General features: G+C 38.9%; 1 protein-coding gene across 1 annotated transcript; it reads left to right on the top strand.

Moving 5' to 3' along the window:
* Positions 1-7,220: 7,220 nt before the first annotated feature.
* On the top strand, positions 7,221-11,517 carry LOC149830708 (plant cysteine oxidase 1-like). Its single transcript, XM_090015906.1, has 5 exons — positions 7,221-7,885; positions 8,896-9,020; positions 10,365-10,518; positions 10,617-10,820; positions 10,970-11,517. The coding sequence occupies exons 1-5, from the start codon at positions 7,678-7,680 to the stop codon at positions 11,098-11,100; spliced, it is 822 nt and encodes a 273-aa protein (XP_089872032.1). The 5' UTR covers positions 7,221-7,677; the 3' UTR covers positions 11,101-11,517.
* The last annotated feature ends 1,412 nt before the right edge of the window (positions 11,518-12,929 follow it).

Here is a 12,929-nt window from a genome sequence, read left to right as displayed (position 1 = left end):
GCAAGATGTTGGCAGGTTTGGGATATGATTGTTTTACATGTACCCTAGCCGGCCCGGCCCCAGTGTTTTATATGTAATTTTAGTAAAAGTAAATCTCTAAAATTATACGGATCTGGGTATGAATTTTATTTTTATGACTCGTCAATTTGTTATATGAGTGGATTCGGGTATACCCTGATGGGTCGGGTACCTGACCCGTTGACAGACCTAGTACCAACTATATGCTCAAACAGAGTTTTGGCATAAACATTTATGGTTTGTTCTCGTGTCAGGTTTGAACCCATGCCAATGGATTTGGATACCATATAGGTTCGATCAAAAAGTGAAAAGTGGACCCGTTTGGATTGGTCTGAAACTATTTGGGTCAGATCCAGATCCAATTGCCAACACTCAATATATAGATCTTGTATCAGCACCCACTTTAATTAGTCAGGTTGCAGCTGAATATCTCTGACGAAACCATAACCAGGCCATGCTCTCATTAGACGACGAAATTGCTTATTTCAATGCAACCTTATCTGGACCCACCTAATCTCCACTAGATCCAACCCGTCATGGTCCTACCTAAACGGGTACCTGCAAACACCCATCAGTAAGTAAATATGTAGTCTTTTTTTTTAAAAGGCAAGCTGGAGTTAGGCAGACCCCACCACCACCAGTTATTATTCAACATACCACTGGGGTTTGCAAGGAGACGTGCATTGACAGCTCCTACCTACCATGCAGAGCCCCTGTTGGTAAGTAAATACATGGACTTGACATAGAGACTTATATTATTTTTTGCACTCTTGTGGTGGTGCTTTGTTTGATACTTCTTACATATTTGATGCTTATACTTTCTAGATATGGTTAATGGAGTTGAAAATACATTATATATTTTTTTTCATGTCGAATTTAATTGTGTAATTAGTTTTACATTACATTATATGATATAAACCATATATCTAGAAGATATTTATTACGACTTAACTATCCTATATATATGAACCAAGCCAAGCTGATTTATTCATGTTCGGCTTGCCAAACCTAGAGAGAGAGAGGTTTATCCGTTTGTTGGGTAGCATTCTTTTAGGGTCACATGTGATGTCATTGGTTGGCAATCCAAGATCAGGCTGCTAACACCATATTCCATTGAAGGAAAAGTCTGCTGAGGTTGGGTAGCCCATAGGAATCTAGTGCTAACTTGCCAAAAAAGGAAAAGTTAAAAAAAAAAAAAAAAAAAAAACTACTCACAGAATGTGCCCTTCATTCGAATATCCCAAACTTACTGGATTTTCAAAATTCCGGACATTAGTTCAAGCAAGACTAGCTAGCCTTTTTTAATTGGTAATAAAAAATTCTACACAGTGGGATCAGACCCACTTGGAAGGCCCTTTTGCCCTGGGGTCAAGAACATCTCTCTTATTCGATCTAACACTATATGGATATGTTAAAAACATAGTTTGTTTTGCTATGAATCATACTTTGGATCATGTTTTTATGAAATAAAAACATAATCTTTTAAGTCATAAAATTTTGTTGCATTACGAGTGGTTGATTTTTTGATATCCTTAAAACCCTTTCTTACACATGGCAATGATATGACAGAAAACCCGTCCTTTTTTTAGCAAACCATGTAAATCACATCTGTAGGGTCCTGTATAAGATACTTACCTGAATCGGCTATTTTTTAATACAATATAAAAAATGCTTAAAATAAAAAAAATGTTTTAACACGTGTCACATCGTTCTGATTGATACAAATAAAATTTAATTTATTTTTTAGCCGATTCAGAACGATTCAGGGCCTATACCGATACTGGCAACATTGGTTTTGACCATTTGATCATTCGATTAAGCGGTTGGGGTGGGTGAACAAGGGACCACAATAAAACTTGGGGCACACCTATCAACTTCTCTATAAATATAATTCCCTAGTTTTGCAAAATTCTTGGTCACTGTAACTTTCTCACGTAAACCCAATCTCGGATTTACAAGAAGATTCTACCAAAACCATGAACTAACTAGGAAAAACGAGAAATTCAAAGGAAATGAATAAAATAAGTAAAAGAAACAAAAAATAACTGTGAATAGTTAAAGAAAGGGATCAAGAAACTGATATTCATTTCAACTGTACCTCAACTCTTAGACCTCTCATCTTTTTAGAGATGAGGAATTACAATGGAAAATATAAAATCTACCTAATCTGATAAACTATAATTATGATAAGTTTTCAATATTGATAAACATCTCATAAATCCAACATAGATTTGATATTCAAATAAACTATGACCCAAAACTAAAAAAAATACATAACACAGTGGATCCAAATGAATATTTATGGACCCAGTTCTTCTACTCTATTGGTGCATCACTTTCCCAACCTTGACATTACATAGAAAACTCAAAAATCAGCCCTCACATAGGACATTCAAAATCCAGCAAATTTATGGATTTTACAGTATAGACAGCTAGATAATTATGACTCCACCAGTCCGGCTATATATATCACATGAAATTCAAAACCTACAAAAGTTTTGGATGTTTGTATGAAGATGGCAATCCAGCTAATGTATGTAGGAAATTCAACATCTATCAAACATCTAGATATATATATAACTTCACTATTCATAAAGAAGATGTAAATGTTCCCTAGTGTTACTTTATTTGGGGTCCCAAAGGGTGACTTATCTTACTCCATGATGTTTCAATATTGAAGATGGCAATCCGGCTATTGTGTAGGAATTAATTTCAGTACCTTTGAAACACCTTGATATATATTTGTATGCATCTAAACTTCTCTATTCATCAAAAAAATCCAAATATTCCTTATTTTTTACTTTATTTTGGGGGCACCAAAGAATGGCTCATGTTATTCTATGGGGGCTCTGATGGGGAGGGCATCCCTGTATTTGGCGGGGACGTGGACCATGCAATTCTGTAGGGGATCCTGTACATACAATGGATATCCTTTCCCCTTCTTGTTTACCTAATGGCTATCTGTGTGCGTAGTTGCTACTTACCATTTTCTCACATGCATTCACGTGCCAAACACATGGGGGTGCCCTACGATCCACACCTTTCCTTGAGTGTTGCAGCATGTGGTCACTTGGTCCGGCCCAGAGTCACGCACATGCATGCATGCACATGCACGTGTTCAACACATACATATATACACGTACCTACGAGTGCGACAATGACACGGTAATCCGTATTGCATCTTCGGGCTCAGCTGAACTTACATGCAATTGCACGTTCGTGCATCGCTAGGATACAACCCTAGGGTATATGTAGGGCTGGTAAATGAGCCGAGATTCTGCTGTTCAGGCTATAAGCTTGTTAAGGCTACACCCAACGTCATAAAAAAATCACCTTGAGGCGCAAAAGGCGTGCCTCGCCTTGAGGCGCGGCCCTTTGTGCCTCAAGGCGCCAAAAAAAAAAAAGGAAGAAGAAGAATATGAGAAATCTCACATATTTTCCAGTTATGTAATCAATTTTCTTAGTATATTTTAACTTTTGTTGGTTAATCTCATATATTTTTCAGTTATGTAATCAGTTTTTCAGTTACTTGGGCTTGGCTCATGACATAAGAGCCAATTACGAGCTGGCTGGTTTCTTTAAGTGTTTTTTAAGTGTAACAATATATAAAATATCTATAATGTATGCAAAATACATATAATACATGTATAAAGCATAAATAATATGCGTATTATATATAATATAATACATAAAATAAGCCTATATGAGCCGAGCTTGTAATGTTTATGCTCGGCTCATTTACCTAAATGAGCTGGCTAATTTTTTAGCTAATTGTGGCGAGCTGCTCGTCTTGTTTCCCAACCGTAAGGTATTAGAATGAGGAAGGGTAGATATAATGGACAATACTTATCGTTTACTGGAAGGCAGATATATAGAGTATCAGGGATCCTCCTCAACATAACGCCCAAAAGTCCAAGCATAACTCTAAATTTTACTGTGAGAAGTCTCTCTGAGTTAGCAAAGGGGGAGGTTCGAAAATCTTGGAAGGATCACCCTCTGTACTGGTCCCCATTTGGGGGTGAATTATAGCTTCACTGTATTTTTTCACATTCTGAAACAGACAGGTTTTTTATTCTTTAATGTCAGGTTTTTTATTCTTTAATGTCACGTTTTTTTTTTTTATGTGATTGCACCTAGTGTCAACGGGTCTGGTTTACCCAATACGGGTATGGTTTCTCTTATAGTAGACCCGATTAAACCCAAGTTCGGACCTGATACCATACCCAAAAATCTGATCCAAGTCTGATTTCACCTGGGTCCGAACCAAACCCGACCCATTATAATACTCCTAATTGCACCTAATCATCTGTTGTGGGACGTAGACTCTCTTGTTCTCAAGATCAATGTTGTCTGAATCGGTATCGGCCTTGAATTGTTTAGCCACTGATTCAGTTGTACATGACGATACCGATACTCAACTGAATCATTCTTTATCGACCCACAAATAATAAAAAACTATTATGTATTAATAATAGTGTAACACGTGTTAAAACTATTAAAATGTAGTTTTTGTATTTTTTTATATTTATTAAAAAATAGCCAATTCAGCGGTGAAGCGTATCGATTTTCTGCTGATACGATGTGCATCGGCCAATACAGGCCGATAAGATAACATTGCTCAAGATCCATGGTTTAGATTTATTGCTCCTTTGCTACAATGTGATTGGATTTGGATCTGGATACATATAATTTCATTCCCTAACATGTTTTCTTGGGGAAAACAAAAATTGTTTTACAGAATAGCATGTCCAGGTCGGATTTGGATCAGGCTGCACATTGATCTAGTTTGATCCAAGCTTAACATACAAGTGTTGGGCTTGACCTAACCCTACTTGGATCCAATCCGTTATGGCATTTAACCTTGTCCGCAGGATTGATTAAGCTCACTAGATTGTGTCCACACCGGATTAGGTATTTCTAACCTATATAAAGACCCAAAACCCATTTTATATCTTTCCTAATTAAGTAGGGAAATAATTGAATATCAGCTCCAAACAGGGTTTGTCTTGCTGGGGGCGGGTCCATTAAGTGGCCTGGTTATCAGAAAGGGTTCCTCGTCATATATATATATATATATATATATATATATATATATATTTTTGCTACAATCAAGTTTGAATCTCACGATGAAAGATGTTTTGACACAATAGATCTGGTCTGAGTTTTTCGCCATCTGAATCCGAATCCAAATTCGCATCCAATTAGCGGGATATGGTATTGGCAACATCCTATTCGAATCCGGCCCATTTACATCCCTATTAGAGAAGTAAACATCCGGATTTGGTTCAGATGTGGTCAATACCAGGTCCAATTAATCAGACATTGACTAAATCGATTCCAGTTCAGATAGAAAAAAAAAACACATACCAAATCCGTTTTTTTACATGTAATCGAATTCAGATATCCATCAAAACGGGATATCCATTAGATTCGGTAGCAAAAATTCAAGATCACATCCGAAGCAGATTATAATCGGATATCGTTTTGACTTACCAAATCTGACTAAACTTATTCCTTTTCCAATCGGTTGACATCCCTAAAGCTGATTGCAAACATCGGAACTTGTTGTAACGTACATGAACGGCTGTCGGACCCAAACCTTTGCGGACCCACCTTCTTCTCAACCAACCCCACAAACCGGACCCCGATTCGTACTCCGTAATGAATCACCGGAACCAAGCGACCAAGTCAGCCAAGTCCAGGCCCAACGATGGCGGATTAAGGACGCCAATTAAATTGAATACCAACAAAGAAGGTCAGTATCGGAATCGGACCTGTATCGTTTGGCCAACGAATTCAAGTGAATCGAATTGCCACCGATTTTCAAGTGAATCGTTCTGATTCGGCCAAAAAATAACTAAAAAATATGGTGTCAATCAGAAAGTGACACGTGTTAAATCCATTAAAACAATATTAAAAATTACTTTTAAGCTTTTTTTTTTACAAATTTTAAAAAATTACCGTTTCAGGTAAGTAACATATCGATTTTATAGAGAAACGATACGTATAAACCGATTCATAACGATAAGCACCGATACTGACAACACTTAAAAGACCAAGTACAACGAGGCCAATGGGAATCGGCAACGTCGACCTCCGACTCGGTAGGCCCCACGAAAAAAACCGGGGGCCTATTCCGCGGGTTTGCAGCAAAATAGGCGGGCGGCAAAACGCCCTGGCCTTCTTTTCGAGCCCCACCCCCTTACCTCACGCTATTAAAATCGACGCGGGAGAATCCTCCGATTCGAATCGAATCCAACGATTGAAAAACGCGGTTCGATTAATGGATGTGTTTTTCTTTTGACTGAATCGGCTTGATCCGTTTGCTAGGAATCAACCTTTTGGATTGTATCTTTTGACGAAATGATATGTTTTTTGTAAATTCCAAACATTTACATTTAAGAATTTTTGAATCACTGAAAAGACCTGGCTCATACGTTAGAAATGATGTGATTCGAATGTCACTTTTTTTTTTGTTTTTTTTTTAATTTATAACACGAAGAAGCCGCACCTGGTCGCACTGACTTAACCTGCCATACCTACGATCGTCATGCCTGCATCTTAAAACTCAGAGGCTAGGATCCCTGCCCCAGGGAGGCCTAGACTTACTAAAAAGAAAAGCATTATCCATCTCTTCATGGTTTTTTATCTTTTTTAATATAAAAATATTGGTGGTAACTTAGTTTAATCCTCTTAAAATGATTCAAACCCTTCAAAATCATTTTTCTCATCGAAATATTTGGTTTTTCTACTTTTTCATGTAGATCACAAGGTATTCTTCATAATTAATCGTCTTTCTTTAATTATTAAACTGGTTTATTAAAACCTATAATTTTCTCGAGAAATTTTCTTTATTTTCTTGGATCTTAGTCAGTAATATATTTCGCTTTTTTAATTTTTAAACAAAACGCCATTCATTTTTTATCGGATCGTTCTGAAAAACTGATTCGATCTGTATATCGGTTTCAAACATCTCCCCAACTAAAACCGCTACCCTCCCTCTCTCTTTTCCTTCCCCGAAATCCCAACGCCTCCAAAAGACCTCTCTGACTCTTTCCTTCCTCGAACACATATATTTATTTATTTTTCATTATTGTAAGAAAACCCAAAAAGAAAGAAAGAAAATGGTACTCTACAGCCCATGGTTTTCCTTCCCTGCCTTATGTATTTTACTCCTTCCCACTACCGCCTCTAATCCACCCCGGCCTTGGATTTTTCCTTTCGAGAAATTATCTGGATTTCCCAATTCCTGATATAAAGGATCTCTCGCTGTCTTCTAGAGGAAAATAAAAGAAGAAGGAGAGGAGAAAGGTGGAGGGGTTTCCCTTATTTCAAACGAGGTTTTTCTTATCATAAGAAAACGTTCCTACGATTCGGGATCGGAATGGATATGGGGATTGATTCCATAGAGAATTAACAGATTACTACAAGTTAGAGGGCTTGACAATTTGAAGGATGGGGTTTGTTGGTGGTGTAATGGTGTTGATATTGGTTGTTTAGGGGGGATTTGGTGAAGACCGGTATTGAAGGAATTGGCTGGGTGGGTGTTTGGTTGGTGAGGTTTTCTGGAGGAGATTATTGATTTGGGCGGCGGGAGTGAGGGTTTTTCTTTTGATTTTGGTTGGTGGGTTTTGGAGGAGGAGAGGAGGAATCTTCTGGATGAAGGTGGGAACGAGGGTGGTGGAGAAGAAGCGCGATGCGAAGCGCGTAGTGCGTAGGGAGGAAGCGAAGGAGGTCTGCAGGAGGATGGAGCAGCGGGGTTCGAGGCGGCTGGTCCAGAAGGTGTTCGACCTCTGCAACGAGGTCTTCAGGGGTCCCGGCACCGTCCCTTACCCGCTTGACGTCCAGAGGATGAGGTTCATTCTCGGTGAGCTACTAGTTACTATCTCTCTCTCTCTCTCTCTCTCTCTCTCTGGAAAATCATGGTCATGCACTTAACCTGAGATGAATTTAACGCGAATATAACGGGTGATGTTACGAATGACGTTGTTTTTTGTTTTTCACCCCTTAAACAAGGGGGAAAATAACGGGGTGAAGACTTGTAGCGTGTGGAGTTGGAATGAATCAGACCCGTTTTAGCTTCTTCTTCTTCTTTTTAATGACGGGATATTAATGTTTTTAACATGGCGTTTTAAGGAAAGCACGTAACGTGTTCATACACACAACGTGGCTATGCTTATTTCGAACTTAACGTTTTTTTGGCATTTTTTATATGTTTATTTTTATCAAAAGAAGTTCTATTCATATTTTTCTGAGTTTTTTTTTTTTGGATTAAACGCTAAAAATATGATCTACGTATATTGTTCAGTCGAAAACTTGTTTTGGGTCATGTGATTGTGATCAGTTTGCAGGTTTTTCAAGAGCTTTAAAATCAACGGTCTACAATGTACCAAAATTTGATGATAATGATAAGGGATCCGTGATTTTGATAGCAACTTGATAGGTGATCGGCTGCTTTCCCCGATCACCTGATCCTTTGTGCCTGCATTCTGGTATAGGAGAATGATGGTTGTGGATATTTACATGGAGAATCCGCCCCAAGGATCAGAATAATTTTTTCCTGAAATCGAAATCTTACGATGATTGAACGGCTTTGAGGAATCTGACTGGTGGGACTCAATGACTGAGGACAAGTCGTCGTAAGGTTAGGCTTTGTGGGAAGCTTATCGGCACCAATTTGTCCTGGAATATCTGAAATTTTGGGATATTGCATTATTTAGCAGAATGTAGTATTCCGGCTCTAATATATAATCATAATAAGCACAAACTTAACTTCTTAACGATGCCATAACTGGCAATAATGTGATGTTTTTTAGCGTTTGTTTTGGAGTTTATGAATCTTCTATACTTGCTTACCAAGTGCACGTTTTGTCGCAGATAGGATGAAGCCCGCAGATGTTGGGTTAAGTGCAGATTTTTTCTTCAAGAACAGTATGCCTGTGAATGGAACTTCGACTCCGAGGGTGACATACGTGCACATATACGAGTGTGAGAATTTCTCGGTGAGTATACCTGATGAATTCAACTTAACTATCCTCAGGGAGTGTTTGGATGTACCCTCTTATCCAGAAAAGTGGGACAACCTGGGATGTGAATATTGCATTATGCTCTCAAATGCAGTATCCCAACCTATGCTGATTTTCTGGATAGGCATGTGCATCCACACACCTATTTTAATTGTGCGCGACTAAATTGATCTATTATTTGTTTTTGAAGAAAACCCAGCTTTTATATTTCTTGGCATGGAATGGTTTTAGTCAGGGCTTGAGTGTTTGATTTGCTTATCCTATTGTATGTTGAATTGCGCGACCCAGACAGTTGGGCATTTATCATTGAAGCTGGCCTGTGCACTTAAACTTCACTCTCCCTGCGTAAATTCTGTCGCAGTTGGGCTTGTTACTGAAATTCTGCCTTCCCATCTCCATACAGTGAGTCGCTTCGTTTGCTGGTTCCTCGAATAACACAGTAATATCTTGATCTTACAATTGATTGATGAATCCCCCTTTGGGGGCAAGGGTGTGCAAACTAAGGCCTCCCATTTATAGCAGTAGCTTAATTTCCCTTTCCTAATGGTCATATAGGAAGTGTACGATCTCAAATTTTGACAAGAGGAAACAGCCTTATGTATAAGAATGGTTTTATCTCTCGTGGTGCTGAACTGTTGATCTCTGGGGTACATATGTTTAGAAATATCTAGGGTCTTAGATCATCTACCACTGCCACTGATGCAAAACTTTTGTTGTATAATTTCTTTAGATCATCGATTGTAGATTGTAGAACAGAGACAAATAGTAGATTGCTTGTGGACACGCAATCTATGTATCGATCATTAACAGAACCCGAGCATTAGAATTTGCCTAGTTCATTAGATACCTTTGCTCATGTAGACAATGTAAACATCCAAGGATGGAATATGGGCATCTTATGTGAAGTCACGTCTTAGGGACCTGTGCAGTATTGAAGGCAATGCCTAGCCAGTATATAACAGAGGATCTGAATCAACCGGGCCTGTTATTCATGAAAAATCATTGAACTACTTTGCTTGTTCTTCCATGGCCTTTATTGTCATGAATTTTGAACTGCCATGCTATGATGGAAAGTTGGATGATCCATAACTTCAATTGTGTGGTCTTCATGGTCATGGTTTGTCAATGAATCTTTCTTAAGATCTATCAGTGGGGGAAGGCTATGGGCTTCCTTCTGTTATTGTTAGATGTATGTAATTAGTTGATGAACTCATTTAACATTTCTAATGCTTCACATACTGGGTATTTTTAAAATCTAGTATTGTATTTGGTCCTTAAGGCAAGTTGAACTTCTTTTGATGGTATTAATCTTATGTGCAGATTGGTATTTTTTTGCTCCCTACATCTGCCACCATTCCACTCCATAATCACCCTGGCATGACTGTTTTCAGTAAGCTTCTGTTCGGGTCAGTGCATATGAAATCATATGATTGGGTTGAACCATTTGAACCAGAAAATGACTTGCCTTCCCATGGTGAGTATAAAAATTGAATGCTGGGTCTGTTTGAAATTTAACTTGTACATATCATTGTCATTTTGGAGTTAGAAGCTTGACAAAGGTGATTTTGGCAGTGGGACTGGCGCGGTTGAAGATTGACAGTGTATTCACTGCCCCTTGCAGTGCTTCTGTGCTTTATCCGGCTTCAGGAGGCAACTTGCATTCATTGCAAGCTGTGACACCGTGTGCGGTGCTTGATGTGCTTGGACCACCTTATTCGGGTCCTGAAGGGCGAGACTGCACGTATTACCGGGAATTACCTTATTCAAGCTATTCCGGTTAGTGAATATGCTACTTGAATTCTGAATTCCTAGTGTGTTCAGCTTGGTGCTGTTTGCTGATTACGTGCTGTTTGCTACTGACCTGACTCTTCATTTCTTACATTCTCCAATTACACTGACTGTTATTTGCCTTTGCTGATCCTCAGGAGCAACGCACTCTATCAATGGTGACACTGCTTGTTATAGATGGTTAGAAGAGATAGAGCCACCGAAACCCGAAGACTTCCCCGTGGATGGCATGAAATATATGGGTCCCCGGATTATTGAGGGCTTCTGATGTGGTGTTTCAAATGATAGAGATACTGATCTGGTGGCTGCATTAGCTTTGTTAACAACATCAGACACTTATCAGCAGGGTTTTTGCAACCCTTTTTACAGCCTTTCTTTTGTAATCCCTCTTTTTTTTGTTCAATTTAATTTATGATAATAATACTTTTCATTTCACATTTGATTTGGTTGAGCTTCACGTTTCTACTTACATTCTATGACATTATCTGACTAGTCTCAAGTTATAATGGATTCCATAGCATCCAAACTGTACTATAGATGGGGAAATTGAGAAACCTCATATTTCACACTGATGTTTGCCTCAACCCTGGTCACAAAGAGATGGGTTTACAAAGTCATGGCCTGGTGTCTCTTATTGGTTCAAATGTAGTGAAGACACAAATCAAATTCCCTTTGTACATGTTTTGTTATTAAAGCTGTCTATTTTTATGGGTGGTGCTGGTCACGAGAGTGTTGACAATCTTGTTTAGTGGGAAGTAACCAGCAACGTACCACTCAAACGAATTTATCTTGAAGCCAAATAGATATCTCCACTCTCATGATATTAACTTGGATTAGTGTTTTTTGATGGCACCCAAACAACTAGAATTTGTTGGATCCTTGGCTTTACTGTTACCAACAATCTTAGAATCATTACAGTTTGATATCTGTAAACATGAAAAAGGTCCAGCCATAGCCTTTTTTAGTGTCCGTTATTAAGGCTCCATGTGGGAGCTGGGAGTCGGAGGAAATTTTATGGATTTGGAAAAATTTCGGTTTTGAGTGCAAATACAAATGAACTGTCACAAGGACACGGCTCGGCTAAAGGGACACCAGACATCATTTTTGTGCAATATTCTATTAAGAATTGTATGCAAAGGTTCACGACATGAGAGCACGTTGAAGTGTCCCTGTGACATGCAAATAAAGGCATCTCGCTTCCTTTCACATTTCTATAAATTGCCTTCTCAATGCCATTCTCCTAAACAACCACCATCGTAGTTTGTTTAACCAAACTTCAACCTAATCCTCAACTCCCATCCCAACTACCAGCTCCCAAACAGAACCTAAAGAAAAAACAGGATGTATGCTTAATGGTGAGGGTTTCTTTTGGCCTGATTGGACCCTTGTCTAAGTGCAGCTTTTTTAACCTTTGGGATTGACATCAGTGGCTTGATTTGTTGGTGTTGAGCTCACCAATGCAGTCATTGGTATAGAAACTCACTAGGTGGGAGTTGTATTTTTCTTGTTCCACACTCCACCTGAACTGCCCCAAAGGGGTTTGACACAGTGGGATGGAACCTAGGCTGCTGGGCAGGTAGTCTAGGTTTAAATCCCATGGGCCGAAGCGTGGCAACTCCTTGGGGGAAAGGGGGTAAGCCCATGGAGTTTTGCGCTACCATGACAGTGATCTTAAGTACGTCCGTCAGAGCCAACGCATCTAGGTCTTTGAACCTGGGGGCAGTTTCTCAGTGTAAATATCAAAAGCACTCCACCTGAACTTCTTTAACTCATTCTTAGAGGCATGGCTTAGTGTCATCTCTACACCAAACAAGACAACATCTACGTCCTCTAAAAATTTCACAAGGTACCATCAATGGCTGTCTTATCAAGCATGAGCTCGGTTGATCACAGTCTTACCTGATGGATATGCTTGACCTTGTTTGCTGTGGTGGTCAGTTTGTGGAGTGTGAAACTTGTTTTTTTTCTACAATTGCACTAGTGTGATTATTCTAATTATCCTTCAATAAACAACACACTAGATGCATCAGGAAGATGATTTTTTCTTCAACTTTGAAGGCTTATTTGGATTAGCTGGACTACGGCATTTAGAGTTGG

The sequence above is a fragment of the Nuphar pumila genome, chromosome 8 (genome assembly GCF_984573655.1).
Source record: "Nuphar pumila chromosome 8, dmNupPumi1.hap1.1, whole genome shotgun sequence".
Lineage (NCBI taxonomy): Eukaryota > Viridiplantae > Streptophyta > Magnoliopsida > Nymphaeales > Nymphaeaceae > Nuphar > Nuphar pumila.
The sequence above is the reverse complement of the archived record's forward strand: the minus strand, read 5'-3'. Positions and strand labels throughout refer to the sequence as shown.